We start from the raw sequence: 25202 nt of genomic DNA, 5'->3' as shown, positions 1-25202 counted from the left end.
AAGGACAGCACCTAGACCCTGAATTCAAGCTCTAGTAGTGGCACACATGTACACACACTGTTGTTTTACACATTAAGAAGTCTTTGGTAGCTAGCTGGGAAAGGTATAGTTTTGGAGGAAAACCAGCTTTAAGAATACTAGCTAGAAGATCAGTGGAAAAGCAGTAGGTGTCCATATAGTATACAAGGTATACCCATTGTATATCTAAGTTATAGGGATACTGTGACTGCCTTGGAGTCCTTCCCACATATTTCCTTCATAATACACAAAAAAATCTCCTCTTTTTTCTTTCTTCCTTTGTTTTTTCCTCTTTCTTTTTTGATGTCAGTGCTGGGTCTTGAACTCAGGGCTTCAAGTTCTTGTTTAGCTTTTTTGCCCAAGGCTGGTGGCTCTACCACTTGAGCCACATCTCTACTTCCAGCTTTTTACTGGTTGATTAGAGATCAGAGTCTTATCAGATTTGTCTATCTGGGCTGGCTTTGAACCTTTGTTCTCAGATCTCAGCCTCCTTCGTAGCTAAGATTACAGCACCAGCACCCGGCCTTCCTTCATGTTCTCATGGACTGTTTCCCTGGCAGTGTTTGGGCTTCCCTTCCCAATAGCTTCTCTTTTATGCTTAGTGTATCTCTTGTCAGCTATTTGCTTTGGCTGAGCAGAGAGAAGGCAAGACTGTAATCCTTTTATCCATCTGTATTTGTAGTGGTGGTCTTTAAAAAGTTATACTTTAAAGGATTGTCTTAAAGAAGTAAGTCTGTAAATAATGACATGTTAAATGCTTATTGTATCAGAAGGTACTGTTTGAAATTAAAAATTGAAATGGAAAAGCAGATGATTCTCCGGTTGTTTTTCTTTCAAAAGCTCTTCCCTGCAATTCAGCAGGATGATACTGAAATAACATTTTTATCCTAAGGTCTGAGAGTGGGCTCTTGATATGCTTTGTATAATACCTTAGCAATTAAGCTTCAATTTTCTTTTTCTTTTTTATTCAGTGGCCTTCAGATTCTCAAGAGCTTGATTCTAAGGAACTGTCAGCTGGCTCTCAATTTGTAGGCCTCATGGCAGTTCTCACAGCTTGTTTTTCAAGTGGCTTTGCTGGAGTTTATTTTGAGAAAATCTTAAAAGAAACAAAACAATCTGTATGGATAAGAAACATTCAGCTTGGTAAGTTTCAAATGCGTTCTAACATTGTTTAATAGGTTATGTGTACTAGGTCTAGTGGTTGTGTGTGCCTGTAATCTCAGCATTTAGGAGGCTTGGCCTAGAGGATCAGCAGTTTGAGGCTAACCTCAAAACCCTACCTCAAAACAAAAAGACTGTATTCTTACATTTATATTTCAGTATATTTTGAAATAAACCATGTCTATTATATATATGTACATAAATATATGTATATATATAATTTGTAAACTGTAGTGCTTATCTTATTGTTATGGGGATTAGGTGAGAATACTTGTAAAATATTTAGAATTAAAGATTTTGCATGTACACATAATAAGCACTAACGTCTGAAAGAAATAGTCAAGCCAGGTGCTGGTGGCTCATGCCTGTAATTCTAGCTACTCAGGAGGCTGAGATATAAGGGTTGCGGTTCAAAGCCAGCCCGGGCAGGAATATCTGTGAGACTCTTATCTTTAATTAACCACCAGAAAACTGGAAGTGGAGCTGTAGCTCAGGTGGTGGTAGAGTGCTGATAGCTCAGGGGCAGTGAGTGCCCAGGCCCAGAGTTCAAAGCACCACGACTGACAAAGAAAAGAGAGAGAGAGAGAGAGAGAGAGAGAGAGAGAGAGAGAGAGAAAGGAAGAAAAGAAGGAAGATAGATAGATAGATAGACTTAAGTTTCTGGGAGTTGTTTAAATTTTGGATTTAAAATTTTTTTTTGCTAGTCCCAGAGCTTGAACTCAGGACCTGGGCACTGTTCCTGAACAACTCCTTTTACTCAAGCCTAGCTAGTACTCTACCACTTGAACAACAACACCATTTCCCATTTTTCTGCTGATGTACTAAGGAACCAAACCCAGGGATTCATGCATGCTAGGCAAGCACTCTACCACTAAGCCACATCCCCAGCCTTCTGGATTTCTTATTGTCGTATTTGACCTGATAGTGCAGTATTTATGGAAAAACTGATACGTAGACTGAAAAATTTTAAAGAATCTGTAAATAAGTTACAGATAAGTCAGAATTAAAAGAAAAAAACCCATTTATTCTTTTAATTTTTCAAATATCAAATTGTCAAAGGTAATAAATTGATAAGATATAATGTTAACCAGAGAAACAAACTGTAGTACATATGACTACTAAGAGAATAGACTGATATATTCTTATGGTATTTCCATTTGGGAATGCTTATAACTTTTAATACAAATATAGGCTTTGATAAAGGAATTCCACATCTGAGTAAGAATTTGTCTTTCACAAAAAATAAGATGGCTAAGATTTTTTCATTTCATCATTGGTTAAATTGTATAAGATAGGAAACAGAACTGACTAAATAAATTATGTATTTGGTTAAATAGTACGGTGATTAAGATCATGGACTGCAAAGAGGAAAAAGAAGGAGAAAAAAAAAAAGGAAGGTCCTAGATTGCAGAACCACACCGCCTGCATTCCAATACTAAATCCATTGCTGGACAATTCCAGCAATGTGAGCTTGGGCAGGTTTCTTCATCTATGAAATGGTCATATAAGTATCAACCTTAAAGGTTTCTAGTGCATTAGTGTACATTCAGAATTGTGTTACATACAAGTCATCCAGACAGCAAAATATACAAGTGTTACAATGTCACAGGTTGATAGATGTTAACACGTATATGTACATATTCTTGTATACTGTTCGTCTAATCACAACAATTACTTGACGTAAATCAACTTATTAGGAGAAGTTTGCCAACTATGCTGGCACGTGCCTGTAATCCCAACTACCTAGGGGGATGGAGACCGGAAAGACCATGGTTTAAGGCTATGGCAAAAAGTTAAACCACATCTCAACCAAAAAGCTAGGTATGGTGGTACACACTTGTAACCTCTACTTTGTAGAGGCAAAGGAGAAGAAACAAGGTCCCTTGATGGCCCCAGAGGGAAAAAAATGAGACCTACTTGAAGCAAGAAGTGGAGTTGTGGCTCAAGTATAGATCACCAGACTTGAGCAGCCAGCCAAGCAAGAGTTCAGGAGCCTTAATTCAATCCCCAGGACAACATACACACACACAAAAATAACTAAAAGAAAACAGAGCACTGGCCCTAGAGTATGTGAGGTCCTGTCCTCAAGCGCTGGCACCTACGAAAAAAAAAAGTACCATGCTAAAGATGAGCACTTTACAAGTGCTTGAAAGGATCAGCAATGTAACCATGTAATCTATAGATTATTTTACTGCTTCACTGTTGGTAATCCCTGTTTTTCTGGTTTTTAATGTCTTTCTCTTTTCTTATGTCTTTGTCTTATAATAATGTAGTATTGAGTATACTTTTGTTAGGTTTCTATAAAGCAAGTAAGAAATTTAAATTCAAATTTTATGGAAGCTGGAAGAAAGTTGGGCATTGTGCTGTAGTACTTGTAATCCCAGTACATTGAAGGCTAAGGCAGGAGGCTCTCAAGGTTCTACTTGGTCTGCTAAATACCAAGACCCTACTCAAACAAGCAAGCAAAGAAAAGAAACATGCACAGACGTTTGGAATATCAACAGGAAAATTTCTCTCTGGGAAAACTAAATGAAGTGTGACTGAGACTTCACTTTCTTACAGGTTTCTTTGGGAGCATATTTGGATTAATGGGTGTGTATGTTTATGATGGAGAATTGGTATCAAAGAATGGATTTTTTCAGGGATATAACCAGCTGACATGGATCGTTGTTGTTCTTCAGGTAAAATGTTTAAAATCATTCAATTAATGCTAATAAATACTGGTTTAAAGTAGATTATTGAAGTTTTTATTGATGTCTTGATTTCAGAGTAAAGACCAGGAAAGTTAAATAGAACTGGCCTTAATGCTCTAATGAAAACTTATTTTGAAAAAGGATTGTGTATAACAAATTGTGGTAGATTTACTATCATAAAAATGCAAGTTTAAGGATAAAATAGCTGTTAGGAGTGGTATAATACCAGCAACTATCTGCCATTGACAATGATGACTTGGAGGCCAGAACCTATAGAGCAAGATTCTACCTCAGAAAAATAAAAATAAAGTTGAAGCTAAGCGCAAATGCAACTTGAGTCTTTTCTACAGTTATTATCACTGTACAGAAAAGCTGTAATTAGTTCTTTGAAGACCCAGTAAGTAGATAAAGATGTTCATTAAAAAATTATATGTTGGCACATTTTTTGTATCAAATTCAGTTTATATATAACTTGAACCTATAGGTTGAATAATTAATTTCAGCTTCAACATATAGTTTATTGAGTATTCTGGAGAATGTGGCCTTGCAGATGAGATGCAAGATACTGCCCACAGAGATTTCTATTTTGCTAGAAGTGTTGGAAGTCAGGAATAAGGTCTTGAAAGGTAGCTGAAGATGTCAACAGACATGACAGTGTTTTGAAAGTAGGGCAAACATGTCTGTTTTTAGGATAGGAAAAAGGAGACAAGAATAAATAAAAAATTTGAAGTAGAGATAGGATAAGTCTGGAGAATTTATGTGTGCTGTATTTTATCCTAGCAGATGGATTGACATGACCAAAATACTTGGTATGAAGGATTCAATAAGAAATTCACAATGTTGCCCAGAAATATTGAGACTCATAGTAAGCTTAATTGGCATAATTCATTACTCTCTCTAAATAAGCTTCCATCATTGAATGGTTAAAACTGTTAGGTAGATCATTAGCTTAGATTTTAGGAGCTGATTTGTACAGTTTGATACTAAACAAAATTATGTAGTAAAACTTGGGTTTCCATTATCCAAACTGCTCTGACATAGAAGTGTTTTGAATTTCAGACTTTAAAAATATTTTGGAATATTTGCATATACATAATGAAATGTTTGTGATGAAACTGAAGTCTAAACACAAAATTACATTTCATATTTACTGAAACACATAATCTGGAGATAATTACATATAATATTTAAGTGTACCTTCATTGTAACTGACCCATCACTTTAAGTCAGATGTGCAATTTTATATTTGTAGCATACTGTCACTCAAAAAAGTTTAAGGTTTTTGAGTAGTTAGAGTTTTGGATTTGGGGAGTATAGCAGAATCTGTCTAGCTTTGTTTTGTAGTATTGAATCCAGCCTCCTATATGCAAGGCAAGTACTCTATCACTGAGCTAAATTCTCAGCTCATTCTCCAATGAGATGATGATGATGATGATAGATATACTGGTACTGGAACTTGAACTCAAGGCATTGAGCTCTATCTTTGCTTTTTTTCACTCAAGGCAAATGCTCTACCACTTGAACTACATCTCCAGTTCTAGCATTTTGCTGGTTAATTTGAAATATAAGTGTCTGGGGTTTGTCTGCCTGGGATGGCTTAAAAGCTTGATCCTTAGATCTCAGTCTTGAGAAGCTAGGATTATAAGACCACTCCTGTCACCCACTCCAAATTATTTCTTAGGTAGCCACAATCTGGAATTTGAGAAGGAACTGATAGGAAGTTATTCATACACTTTTAAAGAGCATAGTCCTAGAAGTATAACCTTGTAGTAGACCACTTGCCTACCATACAAAAGGCTCTTTGTTCAGTCAGAAACACACACACATGCTCCTGCATGTTTAAAACTACTTTAAGAAGAGCAATCTGAGAATAATAAGTGGGGTAGTTTTGAGTGAGAGTAGAACCTAGAGAAAGAAAACCAAATTAGGTAGGTATTGATAAGCCAGTAAATTTTAAAAATTTTTACTCAAAGGTAAAAATATGTAAGTATTCTGGGTAACCAGTCTACCCTCATTTGTCCACGTAAGTGATATTTAATTACTAAATTGGATGAGTATAAGTTTTTTGTTTTATTTTCAATTTTTTCTTTTTCTTTTTTTGTGCTGGTCCTGAGACATGAACTAGGGCCTAAGCACTATCTCTGAGCTTTTTTTTTTTGTCTGTCATGGGGCTTGAACTCAGGGCCTGGGTTCTGACTCTGATCTCTTTTGCTCAAGGTTAGGCACTATACCACTTTGAGCCACAGCTCCACTTAGGGTTTTTTGAGTAGTTATTGGAGGTAAAAGTTTCCATTGGACTTTTCTGCCTAGGCTGGCTGTGAACTGTGATCTTCATATCTAAGCTTCCTGAGTAGCTAGGATTACAGGGGTGAGCCACAGGTGCCCATCTATCTGTCTCTGAGCTTTTTTACTTAAAGCTAGCACTCTTACACAGCTCTATTTCCAGATAAGTCTCAAGGGCTTTCTTGTCTGGGCTGACTGGGACCCTCCATCCTCAGATCTCAAACTGTTGACTAATCAGGATTATAGGTGTGAGCCACCTATACTGTGTAGGGAGTATATAGGGTTAAAAATTTTTTTTCCCCAGTGTGATCAAATTTCATTCACGTGGCTCTGATTATTAGATCTCCTTTGAAATAAGTGTACTACTAAACAAAACCTGAAAGTCTGTTGGTTGCAAAAGATATTTAGTATGTCGCTTGGTATAACGGGACCATTTTAGGACAAAAACCTTAAAGCTTCTTTGTAAGGAAGTTGTGTTGAAAAGCAGTCTTATATGTTTATTTAAAAAATTAATCCCTTACCTCTTTTACAGGCACTTGGAGGCCTTGTAATAGCTGCTGTTATTAAGTATGCAGATAATATTTTAAAAGGATTTGCAACTTCTTTATCCATAATATTATCAACACTGATATCCTATTTTTGGCTACAAGATTTTGTGCCAACCAGGTAAAATATTCTTTTCTACTTATTTTTTTCCTTTTGAGACAGGGTCTCGCTTTATTGCCCAGGCTGGCCTCAAATTCATGATCTTCCCTAGTGTTAGGATTATAGGCTTCTCCCACTACATTCCCTTTCCTAATTTTATTAAATACTTAAAAGTTTATAGTAAAATAAGAATTCTTAAAATGAGTTGTTTAAAACTTTCAACTTTTGAAAAATTTTTGATACATAATTTAGAATCCATTTTATTATCATTGAAGAGAATTTAAAGCTGATTACATGTAGGAAGTATTGTTTAGGTGGTAGAGCACTTTGCCTAGCAGCTATGAGACTCAAGTTCAAACCTAGTTCTGATTTCAAAAAAAAAGAAAGGAAGAAAAAAAGGAAGAAGGAAAGAAAGAAATCTTGGTCTACAAGTTTCTCAATAGATCTGAATGTCCTCAGATAAATGTATTTTTTTTAAGGTAAGTCAATAATTATCAACCTCCTAAATCATTCTCTTAGCTTATTTTGAATAAAGGCTTGAAAATATACACTATTGTAAACCATGTTAAGTTTTATATAAGAACATCTTAAGATATTTTATTGTCAAAAGGAAAGGAAGGAAATACAGTTAATGAATGGTATCAAGGTAACTTAATTTTGCTTTGGGCTTTGAAGTGCTTCTTTATGGCTTTTCCAGTTTGTATTTAGTTTTATATCTGATTGAAAAAGTTTCTTTTAGGAAAGGAAAGGTGATGTATTCCTTTACCTACAAGTATATGTGTACTAGCCAGGCAACAGTGGCTCACATATGTAATCCTAGCTACTCCAGAGACTGAGATCTGAGGATTGCTTTTCAAAGCTAACCTGGGCAGGGAAGGCCATGAGACAGTTAACCACCAAAAAGCTGAACATGGAACTGTGGCTCAACTGGTAGAATCAAGAACACTCAAGAACAGTGTCCAGCTCAGAGTTGAAGCCTCAAGACTGACACAGAAAAGTGTCACATTTCAATTAGCTTTCAGTTTATAATAATTTATATCAATAAACTTATTTTGACAATATTACTGACAGCACTAAAAAAATCACTGCATATCACAATATCTGTCAGAATGATTTAGTAAAATAAAAAGTTGTGCTTGGGCAAGGAAAAGCAAATTGTAAAAACTATATGATACTTAATGTATAGCTTACATAGCTACAGCCAGGAGTGTGGCTGACCTTAAAGAAAACAGTTAAGGGCTGGGAAGGTGGCTCAGTGGTAGAGTGCTTGCCTTGCATGCCTGAGGCCCTGGGTTCAATTCCTCAGCACCACATAAGCAAAAAGAAAAAAGCCGGAAGTGGCGCTGTGGCTCAAGTGGTAGAGCGCTAGCCTTGAGCTGAAGAGCTGAGGGACAGCGCCCAGGTCCAGAGTTCAGGCCCCACGACTGGATCCCCCCCCCAAAAAAAAAAAAAAAGAAAAAAGAAAATAGTTAATGTAGAGAAGATGACTCATGAGAAAACTCTATAGAGGGTAGCAGGAAGAGCAGCCTCAAAAGGAATGATACTAGGAGTGACAGTAAGGTGGAAGACCCTGGACTGTGTAGCGTGTGGACACCAAAGGGGAAGTCAGGAAGAACTGAGTGTAATGGATATCCAGTGCTGATGATTTGTGAAGCTCTGTTACTTATTTTTAGTTACTAATTTATAATGGGATATTTTCATGGCTTTCAAGATACCATTTTTAGTTTTCCTCTAGTTTTAATCCCCTTCTGATTTTTTCCAACCTCTCAGCTCTTTGGAATCTCTCAAGTTTTATTTATTTGAATTTGTACTCATCCATCCTCATTTAAATTCTCATCTACAGTTTAACTCCATGCTTAGGTATCTTATTGCCTTTTCAATATTTTCATTCTGATGTCTGATTTTAGATCCCTGGGTTTCCCAATTTACTGCATGAGTAGCACCTTACCCTTCGGTTGCATAGGCATAAAGCCTTCCTGGCTTCTGGACATAGTTTATGTATAATAACCTAAGGGAAAGCAGAATCTGTAGACAGGACTAAATTTAGGTTTGTAAAAGGAATTTAAAGTGTATTTAAAGTTTATTTTCTGAGTGGAATAAGAAATAAGATCCTTAAGTTTCTTTTTTTCATTTTTGTTTCTAAGCCAGAAATAGATTCTATTAGCTCTCCCTTAAATTTCCAGAATTGGACTGTTTCTCAGAACCTTCCATGCTACTACAATGGCTCTACTAAGCTAGTCTCATTTTTATCAGGTTTAAGGAAATCGTTTTCAGATTTGTTTGCTTTTTTCCTTTCCTGAGATCCTCGGTCTTCTCCACTGAGCAACCAGGGTGTTAATTTTTCAGTACAAATCAAATATAGTGCTAAAATGCTCAAACCTCTCTAATTGCTTCCCATCTCACAATTTGAAATTGGCAATCTGATTTAGTACTTTCCTCTTCGCTTTTTCCTAAAAGCTGCGGCGACGTCTTTATTATGGCCTTTGATTTGCCCCTTCATCTCCTAGGAGTATTCATCCTCTTCACACTCACGTGGCACACTTCCTCTGGTCTTGGCTCAAATGTCCCTTCATCAAGACTACTGTCAATAAGAAAGTAGCTGCCTCTACCGGAATCTTTTTCTTTCTTTCTTCAAAAACCTAGCACCATCAGATTAGCACTTAATAGGTATGCAAAGTGTTGGCTGAATGAATTCTTCAATGTCTAAAATATTTAATATGGCTAGTAAAATTCATTATTGAGAGTGAGATAGGATCAGGGATGAAAGTTAGCTCTTTGTATTTATGTATTGAACATTCATGTTTTTAACTTCTCTAGTAGCATGGATGATAGTTCTGAGACATGCATGTTGAAATTTATAAGTCTTCTGAGTCCAAAATGTATTTTTGTTTTCAGTGTGGTATAAGAATGAGTCATATCAAGTGGGAGTGAGTAATAAACTTAGCTTAACAATTATACCTATTATCCTTTTTTTTTTTTTTTTTTGGTAGTGGTAGAGTTTTAATTCAGGACCTTGTTTTATTAGGTTAACACTATCATTTGAGCTGAACAACACTTATGATGCCTATCTCTTAATGATGTTTTATTCCATGATCTTTATATGGAAACCATGTAGTTTAATGTTTGGATTATCAAAAACTTGTACATTTCTTAGGTACATTTAAACTTACAATACTTTTCAGGAAACTAAATCTCATATAAGGCCAAGGGAGGTTTTGTTTATGTTTTTGACTCCTGTGAGGACTAAAGAAGGAAATGAACAAGTAAACCAATAAGGTGACAGAAAAGTAGTATTTTACCAATCAGGTACACATCTGCACGTAAATTCATGTTTCTGAGAGAGCTTTCTTTGTTTTGTTTTTGTCAGTCCTGGGAACTTAGGGCCTGGGCACTGTCTCTGAGCTTCTTTTTCTCAAAGCTAGAACTCTGCCACTTGGGCCACAGAACCACTTGTGGCCTTTTCTGTTTATATGGTACTGAGGAATTAAACTCAGGGCTTCATGCATGCTAGGCAAGCACTCTACCACAAAGCCACATTCCCAGCATGCTGAGTTTTTTATAAAGTATACTGTAGTGAATAGGAAAAATGATACTGTTATTATATAAATAAATGACTGTTTTGAGAATATGAGCAGGACCCCACACTAAATGAAGATAGATTATTTTGCCTAAAAATAGGTAAGTAACTCCCCAATACCCACCCCCATTTTGGGGGACTGAACTCAGGTCATTGCATAGCCATCTTTGTAAAGTTCTACTTTTAAGCAATAAATCCAGTGACCTTTATCTGTTGTCTTTTTTTTTTTTTGGTCAGTTGTGGGGCCTGAACTCTGGGCCTGAGTACTGTCCCTCAGCTCTTCAGCTCAAGGCTAGCACTCCACCACTTGAGCCACAGCACCACTCCTAGCTTTTTCTGCTTATGTGGTGCTGAGGAATCGAACCCATGGCTCATGCATGCAAGGCAAGCGCTCTACCACTGAGCCACCTTCCCAGCCCTATCTGTTGTCTTTGTTTTCCTCTTCTACCTTTGAAAACTTTTCTGGCTTCTCTGAAGTTGTATACCTTCCTGATTATCTTTTTGGTAGCTTGCCAGTGCTTGCTCACTCCCTTGACAGTCTATATCCTCTCTGAAGATGAGTCCAATGTCACCTAAACTCTAGATACACTGCCCTCCCTTTTTGTGGTTCTAGGGACCAAACCAAAGGCCTTATGCAAGGCAAGTACTTTACCACTGAGCTAAATCCCCTGTCTTGTAGACCCCTCTTTTCTAGTGACTGTTAGCCATCTCTATAGATATCGTATCTCTAATATACTTGCTTTTCTAATTTGGCTTGCTTATTTTATCAAAATGTTATTTAAAGTAACTACTGTGCATCTACCAGTCACTGTGCTGGATCCTGAAAACAAGGAGTGTGAATGAGACACAGTCTCTTGTCTTCAAGGAGTTACAGTTATTAGAGACAGACAAGTGAATAAATACAACAACAGATGAGGATGTTACTTTGATTTTGGTTTTGTGATTTTCCCATTAAGGACGTTTTTCTTCTTAGAACCATCTTTATTAAAAAAAAAAAAAAGTACTGGCTTGAGCAGCTGATGTTTCCTGACACTGATATCCTGTTAAAATTCTGCAGTAGGTAAAAAGTTAGGTCAGTTAACTTCAGTTGAGTTTCAGTCTGTGCAGTTCTAGAATTCCAGAAAGCTAAGACAAGTTCATAATGACTGATGAAGAAAATGTCCAGACAGAGGTTTTATACAAATTCTAAATAATTACCTATTTGTCTTGGGTATATTTAAGCATTAGAGAAAAATCCTGTATTTTAATGGGTGAAACAACTGTTTTGTGGTTAGCATTTAGACAAATAAGTATTACAGTGTAAAAATGCTGAGTATGTTTTGCATATACCAATTTTGTACATCATGTGTAATTTCTTCAAGACAGATTATAGCAAGTTATTTTAGTTTTCTGTTATTTTGTTTGACAAAATCTTGGTCTACAGTGCTGGATGGCCTGGAATTCATAATAATGCTGGGATTACTGGAGTGTAGCACTATACCAGGCTGTTATGTTTTATCTTCAAATGTGCATCACTGGTTGATTTGTGACCAAATAGGTGCTAGCTTCAACCTTTGACAAATAATAATAGCTTTTCAGGTCTAGGCCCCATGCAAAACTTAGCATTCCTTTTTTTTTTTTTGGAAAAATGTACCTTTTAAAAGATTTATAGAGTTTGAATTTGGAGTCTGAACATTGTAATTAGAGATAGACAGTTCAGAATGAGTACTCCCAAGGCAGACTGTAGGTAGCTTTGAAAGACACAGAGAAGCCTAGGGCAAAGGAAATCCCGTAATATACACGAAAAGAAAAATGAACTGTGTAAGGATTCCTAAGTTGCTAACCTTAAACTGTGCACCACTGGTTGATTTGTGACCAAATAGGTGTTAGCTTCAACCTTTAATAATAATAGCCCAATGCAAAACTTGGCATTCCTTTTCTCATACCCAGATCAAGAGTTTTCTTTTCCAGGCAGCAGTCTAGCACATGCTCTTTGTTGTAAAAGTAAGAGTTTAAGTCGGGTTTGCAAGAAGTCACCACTCTCCTTCAGAGGGTGGCTGCTCATCCTGGCCATCCATCAACACTGCTATATTGGTTTATCCAGAATTTCCCCATAACCTTGATGTTTCCTCCCAGCAATTTTCCATTCACTGACCCTCCTGCTCCTTTGCGACAGAAATCTTTTCCTTATTGTATAGCGTTGATCCCAATCTTTCTTCTCTACTTTAAAATCCAATTGCAATAGCTCTCAATAAAATCTGACTTGTGCTTTTTTTTTAAACAACAAAAGCAAAAAAGTTGGTTGGTGCTCAGTTTATGTAAAATAAGATTATAGATAGAATAAAGATGAAACTAAGACTCCCTATATTAAATTTTTGCTAGGCATGCTATGAAAACCCTTCATGAATTTTGCTTATTACTTTAGGTTTTAAACTGAATTTACCTAGGCTTAACATATAAGAACAAAATTTTCCTTTTACATTTTCACATATTTAGAGAACCTTTTATCATTCAATGTATTTCATGTGAGATGTGTATTAAGGTGAACTACACCATCAAAAACATCTTTGCTTTGGGAGATAGGGCAGTAGGTGAGATGCAGGCTAGAGAGTCAAACATGCCTGTACTTGAATCCTGTCTTCTACTTAAAGTGCTAGGACTCTAGGCAAGTTATTTAAACTCTTTTAACCTATTTCCTTATAGGTAAAAATGGAAGGTAACACTAGTACTTCCTCATAGACCTTTGAGAAATGAGTTAATGCATGTAAAGCTGAAAAAAAATAACAATCACCAAGATGTTAATAAACATGTCAGAGACCAAAATTACCTTTAAAGAGACATTCTCTATTGCCAAATGTCTGGAATGCCAGGAAGCACCCAACATTGTTAGTCATGCTATGACAACCCTTTTCTCATGAATTATAGATGTTTTCATGGTAAAGGTACTGGAAAGAACTTGATTTGTTTTTAACTTGATTTTCTCTTATTTTTCTTTTATCTTATTCAGTGTCTTTTTCCTTGGAGCCATCCTTGTGATAACAGCTACCTTCTTATATGGTTATGATCCCAAACCTGCAGGAAATCCCATTAAAGCGTAGGTGTATACTATCTTTAACTGGTTTTTCACAGTGGTGCACTAGGAGTTTCAACATTAATCGTGCACAGAGGACTTCTACAGATTCTGTGAAGATATTTCTACAGATTCATCATGCAAATTCTGAATCTGACCATTTTGTTCAAATGGTTTGAAAATCCACAGGCATAAGGATAAAATATGTGTACTGTACATGTAACAAAACATTACATGTAGAAATTGAAACTTGAAAGTCTTTCCCAGGGTTAGAATCAGAACAAGGATGGGGAGGAAACATGACAGCTCAGTTTAAAGAGTTTACCTTTCTGATTGCTGCAGATGTTCAATGCACTCTTTGCCAGAGCACATAAAAGTCAAACAGTCGTTTTTGCAAATCAGTTCTACTTACTAAAATTTTTTATTACTCCTCTGTACAGATAAATCAAATCTCATAGAATATTCAGAGTTTGGAAATTATACTTACCTATAAGGCTGAAATAGAAATATGATTTGAAAAACATTTTCATGTATCTGATATTTTTATATTTATACAAAAGGTTATTGAACAAAGGACTAATAAATATTTGTTCAGTTTGTATAAAATTTGATGAATATTGGGTCAAATTCGTCAGAGAATAAAATTCATATGTAAATTTAGTATAGGGAGACATCTATATGTATACTTATGTATACTTATATGTATACATATACATATGTGTATTTATATACATATATATGTATGTATATCTTCAGACTCTTCAGACTCTTCAGGGCTTTGAGACAGCTGAAAGCAATCCAGTTGGTCCTGTGCTAGATAATAGCTAGTGACTTTGACACTAAGGGAGTTATATCCCTAACCCCCCCCCCCAGTGATACTTCTTTACTCCAAATCAGTTAAGTCCTTAATACTACTTTAAATGTATGTATAATTGCCAATAAAGTTAAAAGATATCATTTAAATAAACTAGTTGGGGGCAGAGAAAGAGAAGACAGAGTAACTTTCTTCAGATCTCCCTCTGAGGACAATGTTGAACTATTGTGCAAATACCGTATATAATTAGAAAGTGTTCTGGTGAATATTTGTTGATTTGCAGAAACTTCCTTTAATATACAACTGTTGAAAAAATAATAAAAAAGATAGTAGTATACATTTCAAAGACCAAAATTACTTTCTTAGACATTCCCTATTGCCAAAGTACATTATTTTAAATGGCATTGTAACTTTAGTTCAAGCTGGCCAGAAGAATTTTTTAGGCCTCTTGTAGCAACCGTCTCCAGGAATCCTCCTATCATTTGACCACGAGAGGTGACTGAATTCTGATTTCTATCTCTGTCCACTAGAGCTGCTGCTTTACAATAGTGGAGATGTTTTTTATTTCCTTCCTTTTTTGACACTGGAGTTGAGGATGCAAATTACATTGAATTATTTAATAAGTTCAAAGGACAAAAAATATATTAGTCATATATAAAGTGGTGGGCAAAAATTGTCTCCTATAGTTTGAATATAAGTTTAATTAAATTATTGACTATATATATGCAGAATTGCCTATTGAGTATAAGAAGTATTTTACTTTATTTTTTCATGTATGATTGTATATATTTTAAAAGCCCACTTAATAGATATAAAAAATGTAAAAGACATATTTTTATAGAGTTGTCATGGGTTTTGTTAAATAGATTTTGATTCAAAATTACTGTTGTTATGAACTGTTGCATACTCTTTACTAATTTGGACTGGCTGTGATACTTGCTAATACATAGTCTCTATAGGCCTACTTTAACTGCATTCATCTTAAAAGTGCTTAAAATTATGAAATATTTAAAGTCAATTTGTTGATACCAAAATGGTACCAAACTTTCTGAATGCAGACATGATTTCCAGTGACCACCTTTAATCTAGAGTATCCTGTTTAAGAACTTTGCACATTCTTTGCATGGTGTTTTAAGACTACAATAGCCTTTGGGCTTATATCCTATTACCTACTAGTAAGTGAAATATAAATCTTGAAAATGCACAGAATTCAAGACTAAAAGCAAAGCCTTGGATTTAGGTCCCATTATTGTTGGAGCTATAATTATGTACCGATACAGTGTGTATTCACAAGTAATTGTTAATTTAGGTTTTGTCTGCCTTTGTTTTTATCTTTAAATTTTTATTCAAAGTTATTTTATATTAGGTATAAGTAATCACACATTTTCAGGTGACCAAAATCACAATTTTCAAGTTTCCTAACAAAGATTATGAAAATGTAATGAAGATTTATGAAAATATACGAAGAAGTCTAACATATTTTCAAAGCAAACTTCTTATTAGGCACAGTTTACATTTTAGATTTCTAGTGGGTATGAGGTTATTATTGTGCTAGATAGTTTATACTTGTTAATTCATAAGGGAATGATCCTATTTGGGAAGACTTGTGTCCTGTCCTGGATTATATACAGATAAAGACATTTTGTGTAAGTGGTTTGCGTTTTGTTGATCTTTAAAGATCTTAATGTGTCTAGCTTTTATAATGATGATTCCTTGATTAACTTTCTATACTTTTAGAAGTGTATTTGTTATCACTCAACTACTTTGTTGAAAGTGAAGATGTGTTAATTCATGTAAGAACAATGTTAATTGGTAATTCTGTTATAATTAAGAATATGGTTTGGGAGAAAAATGTGGTAAATGCAACAATATAAGACCTTTTATGATGGAATATATAGTTTACATATGCAAAACTTAAATGTTTACACCAGTTTACCTTGAATGTCACAGAACTTCATAAAATAGAATGGTAGTTTGATATTTAAGGTTGACTCATTACAGTCTGGAAGGAATTAATTGACTTTGTGCGCCAAACAGTACAATACTGAATATTCTTACATATCAAATTATTAAAAATTTAAAATGTCATCATTCAACTGCTTTTTTTGTAAAGAAAGGTTTAGGATTAGTCATTTAAACAGCCACTGTAAAAATTACTGTTGGTATATGCTCTATAGAAGACTTATAAAATTATTTATACTATATTGAAAATCATTTTAAGAGTCTCCAGAACATTTTAAATAATTATAGGACCAAAGAAAAAGCACTTTTATATAAAAAAAATTTTGGTCCTCTGTGCCTTGTTTGCCAAATAATTGGCTTTTTTGGAGATTATTTCGTAATTCTCTTTTTTTAGACAGTGGGCAGTTAAGAATGTTTCAAGAAAAACTTTAATTTCATTTTTTGTTTCAACATTTGCAGTGTAAATTCATTATGTAATAAAATTAAAACAAGTATGATTTAAAAGCCTTAGTAAATAGTATTTAAATTGTGCACCAGTACACCATTTTCCAGCTTTTTTCAACCTTTTTAATAGCTGTATCTAAGTATTATTTTGTTTTGTTTCTTGCAATATATAATTTACTGTGATTTTTAAAAATTGACTTGGATCCTGCATTTGTCTATGTCTGTATTTTATTTATCTAAAAAGATTCTTTGGGGTTTGAGAATATGATTTGTATATTTAAATTTTTTATGGACATAATTCAAAGGAATGCATAAATTAGTCTTTTGCTAAATGGCTTTTTACTGATAACTTCTCTTGTCCTTTTTTGATCATCATTATATATTTAATAGACAATTTAAATAGATTATTTTCGTAAATAACTACAGAGCTTTCTTCCTGTATGTCCCTGTTTCCCTTTTCACTTGTTGTCTGTGACTGAATCTGTAAATTAGTCTCTACTTTGTATATACTTTGCTGATTTTTACCTCCTCTTAGTTCCATACCATAGATTTTATTTAAGTTAGAATTTCTCTACCCATATGATAAAAGTATCCTATACCCATATGATAAAAGTATTTGGTTCTAACTATTAACAATCTGTTTGCTAGCCTTGAGGTTTGAGAACGTACAGTAATTCTGTATTTTCTTCACAATTTGAAGATAATTGCTTCTGTTGTGACTGTCAGGTCAATGTGGAGCAAAAATGTAGTGAGGAACATAGAGAATTTCCGCTTCTGATCTGAAATAACAGTGCACAAAATGTTTTGCTTAATGGATGTCAAAAAGAAGAGCAGCAAGCATATATATTAAGTAAGCCTTTTATGAGCACTGTATAAATATACATATAAGCATTGTATATGTGCATGTAAATATATATACACATACATTTTGGTAATTTCTCATGGAAAGAACTGAAAACATTTAATTTTTTTGTATTGGAATAGTTCTTATTAAATATATATCACAAGCCAGGTATAATGGTGTATATAAGCTGGCTTGGGCTATATAGCAAGACCTTGGGCTTCCCTCCACCCCCATTCCCTGCAAAAGGGGAGGGGGAGGGGAAGAAAAAGAAAAAAAAAAGTCTAAGTGCTGGGCAAATATGTTTTATAATCTAAATCTTATAAGACTACTTTCACTAGACTTGGGTAGTAACTAGCCTGGAATACTAGTCTGTATTAACTGTTCTTAAGAAAATACCTTCAAGGCAGGACTGATAACATAAACTCCAAAAAAGACTATATTGAGAAAGAAGCAGATTACTTTCAATTACCACAAGAGTTTCTTCCATATTAAGATTTCTTGTTGGTTGCAAATTAACAGACTTCCCAAATCTCTCAAGCTTGGTAACTTGCTAGAAAGAAATAACAGCTACTATATCAGCAGTCAAATTTATTATAGGGAAAGGAAATACACATTAAAACAAAGGAAGAGACACATAAAACAGGGTCTCCTGAGAGCCCAAAGTTGGAGCTCCTAATGTCATTTCCCTGTGGCCCTCCTGGCTTCTACATGAGACACTATGAACAGGGAGATTCACCCAAGCTCTGGTGTCAGATTTGTATTTGGTTTATTTAGCTCCCCTGGTTGAACTCTGTCTAGGACCTGGTCTCTACCTGAAGATCTTGCTGGCATCAGGATCCTTAGTGTGTCATTGTTAGCATAAAATGTGTGAAGTGGTTTGAGAGGCCCAACCTGGATTATGACATTGCTAACTCTGGAACCTTCCAATGACTTAAGCAGGAACTTTTTTTGAGGCCTACCTAATTCCTTACTCCAGAGTGACTAATCATATTGAAACACACTGTCCTGACTTGATGGGGATGACACAAGGAATAACAATTCTTGCTTATGGAGAATTATAGTTTATTGTCCTTTTTAATTTTTAAAATCCAGTGAAATTGTCCTAACAATATCAATCTAGAGTAGAAAAACATGTTTACCCTTAGATACTGTGCTAAGTAGCAAGCCTGTCATAATGTTTAATGATAAATATTAAATTCTGGCATTAAATTTTTTTATTAAATGCAGCTAGATTAAAAATATTTATTTAGGTGTTAGAGATTGAACCCAGAATCTTACACATGCTAGGTAAGTGCTCTACCATTCAGGTATTCCTGCTACCCTAAATTTTGGAATTTTAAGGAACAAATTTGCTTTATAAGGGCTAAACCCAGTTGTGTGCCTGAAGTCACGGCTAAAATATGATGATCGATTGATCCCAGGAGATCTAGACCAGCCTAGGCCACATAGCAAGTGTTTATAAGCCTTTTATCTAAACAGCATTTTCAAATACAATTTTAAACTAATTCTAAATAGTCATTAATGGTAATAACCAGTGGTAGGAAGAGTTACTAGAATAAAACTGATAGCTGTTTACTTTGGTTCAAAGAGTGGGGCCAAACTGTGGCTAGGTCCACCTGCCAGTTGTCATCTGTTAGGGTTAGGTTATCAGCCCTCCATTGACAGAAGCATTCGTTGTGTGTTCATTCATTTCCTCACATTTATTTATTTAAGATTTCTAAAATGTTAAAGGTGGTAACTTCCTGTAAAGAAATCATATTCATTTGTGAATACTGTTTAGCACAGAGGTATACTTTGTTCCTTTTTAGAAATAGAACTCAAGAGAAGGTGAATGATGTGTGTTGCTGTAGGTATGACTCAGTCCCTTGCCTAGCAAGTGTAAAAACTCCAGTACTGCCTCCCCAAAAGAGTATTGTTAGTGTTTGGCTTAGTCCCTTGCATAGCAAGTTTGAAACTCCAGTACTACCTCTCCAAGAGAGAGTATTGTTAGTGTTTGGGGATAATCTGAAAATGGTAAATGTGCTTCGTAGAGTCTGTTGAAAATGGTAAATGTGCTTTGTAGAGTCTGTTAGTGGTATAGTTAAATGTACTGAATCAGATGTATGTTTTTAACCTTATTTGTGCACATTTATATTTAAAATATGAATTTTAATAACTGAGTGTTTATTAAGTTGGTTCACGTGCTTTGGTTCTAAGGGTTTTATGTGAGGCAAGTTCTCTGTCTCTGAGCTACATTTCTAGCTCATTAAGTTTTTTTTTCCTTTTGGCTAAAATTAATTATGTTATTTTGCTTTGATAGTAGATTCAATGAATAATATAATAATGACACGAGTTTTTTGTAATACATGCTTGTAGCTTCAATAGCTCTAAATATAGTAAAGGTTGGGCATGTTTTCTAGGAGGCTGGTAGGGTTACAGAAAATCATGAAAGATGTGAGTTCATGTCTCATTTTGTTACTCTTCCAGTAGCTGTTGCTTTGAATTCTAGAATTTTAAAACTTGGAGCTCAGTTTTGGATAATATAGATAATGCTTCAAATTTTCATTTCTTTGTATTACCCGTCTCTATCGCAGCCATGTTTGATTTTGTTTTTAATATTTTGATTTTATATGACTTGCCATTTTTAATAATTTTAATCATGCTACAACAAAACTGCTTTGAAAACCTCTGGGCTCCTAGCAGTGATGTTAAAGACCTTTTTGTGTTTCTTGCGGTGCAATCCAGGCTGGCTTCAAACTTGCAATCTTGTTTCAACTTCATGAGTGTTGGGCCTATAGATGTGTACCGCTATACCTGGCAGATCTTTTTTTTTTTCCCCCAATTTAAATTTTTTCCAGCTTTACATTCTGAATATACATACACATTAAGATGATAGCATACCCCTAAATTATTAGCAGTTTGAGAGCTATATCTAAACACTTCAGCATACATGTCCTAAAAAATAAAGCCATTTTCCTAATAACCTCAGTATAATGACTACACTTGAGAAAACTAAATTCAAAATATATCATCTAAATCCATATTCTAAAAGTGTTAGCTTTTCTTAGTGCTTACAGATTTTATTACAGGACAGTAGCAGCAATGGTAGCCTTCGTACAACCCAGCCCCACGGCCTTTCCAGCCCACAAGGGGAAAGGAAGGCTCAAGCCCAGCCATTGGCTCTCCTGAGAGGGGGAACAGACCAGAGCCTACCAGCAGAGCTGACTAGGAGGCCCAGGGACACAAACTTTGTACAGAGACTAGGGTTTCTGTCTCATGGCCCTCCTGGGTCAGGGTGCCAGGCACAGCAAGGCAAGAGGGTCCGTAGGCCTCTGCCCAACCATTCTCAGAGATGAATGCACAGATGATGTTCTTCAGGGCCAGGTTGGAGAGGAGCTGTTCCCTAGGTCAGAGGGCTCGGGTCACAGGATCAAAGTGGCCCGCACACTGCAGGTGCTCTTCGATGTCTACATATTTGTAGTTTTTCCACTGTTCTGTGGTACTTGGGCTTGCTAGGCAAGCACTCTACCACTTGAACCCCATTCCCATGTTTTCAGTTTTCTTAAAAATAACTACAGACTTTTGTTTTTTGAACCAGTTGCAGTTGAGGTTTGTGTTTGTCTCTTCATCTAGCAGCTTTCTTGCTGCATGCCCTTTGTTTCTCAGGATAGAATGTTTGAAGAGTAAGTCACCTGACTGCTACTTTGGATCTATATCTTTATATTTCCTTTGATGTGGAAGTGAAGTGTGTAAGATTGATTAGCTTCAAGTTAAATGTTTTGGGCAAGAATATCTTGCTGGTGCTTACTGATTTTATATCATATTCTATTAAAAGGCAGAAAATTCTAGATGGTCTATTGTTAAAGTTAGGAAGCTGCTATCTGGTCAATGCAATGGTGACAACTAGGTCTTTCCATTGTTAAGATCCCTCTCCTCCTCCTTAGTAGTTTATGGAGTAATTTTTTTGGCACCATGAGAATATTCTATTTTCTAACAGTTTTTTATTCAGTGGTATAAACATCAGCTGATGATTCATATTCTCCTTCCCCTCCTGTAACTGAAGTCACTGCATCTCCTGCATCTGTTAGACACTGACCTCAGCCTTCATGTTGTGCCTAGCTTCAGACAGCAGGGTGTCCCCAGCTTACTTTGTATTTGTGTTGCTCCAAACTGGGACTGTCAGCTTTTCTTTCAAGAATACTATTCTTTTTAAGGGCAATGGAACTTAGAATCCATTATTACTAAGATATCATTGCTCCAAATCATTTCAGTGAGCAGAACTAGGAGACTTTTATTTTCAAAGACCACAAATTTAAATCCATACTTACAAATAAAAATTTAATACCGCAGGCTGTACTTTATTTTTTTGTCCTCTTATAGTAAAAATTTGTTTCTTAACATATGTTTTATTATATAGTATGTGTTTCAGAACGCTAACATCAATATTACCAGAGTAAAAGTACTGAGTAACATTTAAGATTTATATTTCTATTTGTCCTCCAATATAGTTTACTAATATACTTTATTATATAGTTGGCATGTATTGAAAAGTTAATGAAAATCACTCTTCGGTGTGGTTATCAATGTGATAAATTAGGTTTATTAGCTTTACTTTGTATTTGATTTTGCATATTAAATTTTAGCATTATTGAATATGAATCATTTACATGGTCTAAAAGTTAAAACTGTATGAAAATGGTTCATATCAGAGAAATCTAGTTAGCTCTTATGTCTCTCTTGCATTGCTAATCACTTTCTGTAGATTAGTTTGAAGTTTTTTCCTGTTTATTTTTGAAAAGTTAACATGTATATTTCTATATTTACTGTTTCTTTTATTATTCAGAGTGTGTTTGTTGTAAAATTCCTTTAGAAATTTGGGTCTGTATATTAATTCTAGTGGTTACTTTTATACTCATATCATTTTATCTAGTGTTTATAGAGCTCCTGGTTTGCTTGTTTAGGCTTTCACTTTTCAATTTGCTGGTTTGAAGTGATATTCTTTGACTCTGATTTGAGTGGTCCATGCAATAGTGAATTCTTTGTGCTGTCCAATCTTTCAGTTTTCTTATTCCTGTTTTATTAGAATATATAAAACTATTTTCCAATTCTAGTCTTTGCCTTAACTGTAAGATTAAATATTTAAATTTTTAAATAATTTTTTGTATGGTGCTGGTGCTAGCCATTCTACCACTAAGCTATATCCCCAGCTTTAAAAAAAAATTTTTTTTTGGTCGGTTGTGGGGTTTGAACTCTGAGCCTGGGAGCTGTCCCTATGCTCTTCAGCTCAGGGTGAGTGTTCTACCACTTAAGCCACAGCACCACTTCTGTTCTTCTAGTGGTTAACTGGAGATAAGAGTCTCATGGACTTTACTGCCCAGGCTGGCTTGGAATTGAGATCCTCAGATCTCAGCCTTCTGAATAGCTAGGATTATAGGCCCCAGCCACCAATGGCCAGCCCAGCTTTTAAATTTTTTGAGATAGTGTTTTATTATGTAGCCTAGGGTGACCTTGAACTCTTAGGTTCTTCTGCCTCTACATCTTGACTGCTGAGATTTACCAGTATGTATCACCACACCAGGCTTAAAAACTATGTTTGATACTGTGTACCAGCAATTTATCTTTGTCTCTTCAACAAGCTCTTGCCTGGATAAAGTTCATCTAATAAATATTCAAGGGTATTCTCTAAGTGCTATATTCCTTGAGTTCTAGTATGGTTTTTTTTTTCCCCCTAGATTTTTAAAGTACATGCTGGCTACATAGAAAGTCCTAGGCTGACACTTTGGCTGTTTCTTGTATAAAAATGTTGCTGTGTGTTTACTGCTTGATATTGTTTTTGGCAAGTCTGTGGGCCTGAGATGAGGCTCAAATGGAGCAATTTTCCTACTAGGTACTAGTAAGCACAAGTCCTAACTTCAAATCCCATTGTAGGTATTCAATCAGCCTGTTTCTTGTTTTTGGTTTTGTTTTCCTCTTTTTCTAAATTATGTCGAGTTTTGTTAGTTTTGACCTTGAGGCCCATAATCTTTTCTATATAATTTTTTCACTTATCCTTGTTATCTCTTGTTCTCATGATCTATTCCTCTTCTCTGTTTATTTTCATTTGTCTTCTTTCAAGTACCAAGATTTGTTTTTTCATTAGTCTTTTTTTTTTTTTTTGTGGTACTTGAGTTTGAACTCGGGCCCTGTGCTTGCTAGACAGGTGCTCTTTCATTTGAGCCATGCCCTACCCTACTAGTTTTTGTTGTTTTGAAGAGGCAGTGTGTGGTGGTTTGAACTCAGGGTTTGTGCTTGCTAATCAGACAGGCACTCTGCCAGTTGGGCCACACCTCCAGCCTTTATTTTTCAGAGGATTTTAATCTTTTTCAGTATATTGCTTGAGTTTGAACAACACATATATTTTCCTTTTCGGTTTTAAATTTTTGCGTACTTAATCATGTTTAATTGATGTTAGAGTATTGTATGTAAGTTGTTTTTTCCTGCTTTATATTTTCTAATGGGATTAGTTAATTAAGATCCTCTCCACTGCTGGCCTGCAGTCATACTAGGTGCTGAGCATTGTACCACTGAGCTATACCTCCATAACATTTTTGGTTTTGTCCCTGTATATCACCAAGGCTGTGTGATTGAATGCAAAAGTGAAAGAGATTTGGTGTTATTAACTAGCAGAGAATACAGAAGCGGCTGGTTCAGGCAGGGATGAGGATGAGAAGTATTGGTGGGTGAGTCAAGGGCCTGAGCACATCCCAACAGTCACTTGGATTCTGAGGTCTGCAGTTAAGTCATAGCCAGCCTGGTGCTGGTGGCTCATTCCTGTAATAGGATTCAAGTTCAAAACCAGCTACAGGCAGAAAAGTCAGACTCTTGTCTCTAACTCACCAGCAAAAAGTCAGAAATGGAAGCATTTAAAAAGAAAATTGTAGTACTGGTGTTTGGCTCTCAAGGCCTCTTTGCATTTGCTAGACAGGCACTCTGCTACTTGAGTCACAACCCTAGACCTTTTTGTTTGTTACCCGTATTCCCTACTCCCTTTATCCCTGGGGACCAGTGTAGATCATGATCTTCCAGCTGGGATGACAAGGCTTAGTACTACCGCACTCAGCTTATTGAGATGGGAGTCTTGCTAACCTTTTGCCTGGGCTGGGCTTCAAATCTGATCCTCCGGATCTTGTCCTCCTGAGTAGCCTGAATAAGAGATGTGAGCTATTGGTGCCCATACATTTCTTAAAGATAATATTGGTGCAGCAGGATAAATGATTTTACCAGCCTACTGTAGCCATCTACAATTCCTGGCGATTTAGTTAGGAAATCTTACATTACTTTGAACTTCAAGTTGAACTTCATCTAAACTTTCTACATGAGAGTATTCCTTAAAATGAATGAGTTCACTTATCAATGGACAATATGCCTGGAACTATGTATCATAAATATATCTTCATGGAAATTGGTTTATTTTCCATCTCTAGTCAGTATAGAAATAGGGGGAGGAGGACATTTAGTGAAAATTTACCTTAAAATCATTTCAAAAACTTAGAGAAGTTGCAGGAAGAATTTACACATTCACTACATCCTGCATTTTCCCTTTATCTTGTATATGTTGGTTTATCATAGCCCAATATAACAAATCACTCTAAAGCTTAGTGTTTAAAACAAGTACATTTTGGACTGGGAAGGTGGCTCAGTGGTAGAGTGCTTGCCTTGCATGCATGAGGCCCTGGGTTCGATTCCTCAGCACC

The 25202-nt window shown here is 35.5% G+C and overlaps 1 protein-coding gene across 2 annotated transcripts in view; it reads left to right on the top strand.

The window, feature by feature from the left end:
* The window catches only part of LOC138804454 (UDP-N-acetylglucosamine transporter), a 39312-nt gene extending 22246 nt beyond the window's left edge, over positions 1-17066 (top strand). For both annotated transcript variants that reach the window (XM_069988719.1, XM_069988718.1), the window contains exons 5-8: positions 990-1161; positions 3742-3860; positions 6688-6821; positions 13364-17066. In XM_069988719.1, the coding sequence (XP_069844820.1) occupies positions 990-1161; positions 3742-3860; positions 6688-6821; positions 13364-13454 (516 nt within the window). In that variant the 3' untranslated portion in view covers positions 13455-17066. The remainder of the gene's footprint in view (positions 1-989; positions 1162-3741; positions 3861-6687; positions 6822-13363) is intronic.
* The last annotated feature ends 8136 nt before the right edge of the window (positions 17067-25202 follow it).

This window comes from Dipodomys merriami, unplaced genomic scaffold (assembly GCF_024711535.1).
Source record: "Dipodomys merriami isolate MVZ:Mamm:240054 unplaced genomic scaffold, mDipMer1.0.p SCAF_365, whole genome shotgun sequence".
Classification (NCBI taxonomy): domain Eukaryota; kingdom Metazoa; phylum Chordata; class Mammalia; order Rodentia; family Heteromyidae; genus Dipodomys; species Dipodomys merriami.
The sequence above is the reverse complement of the archived record's forward strand: the minus strand, read 5'-3'. Positions and strand labels throughout refer to the sequence as shown.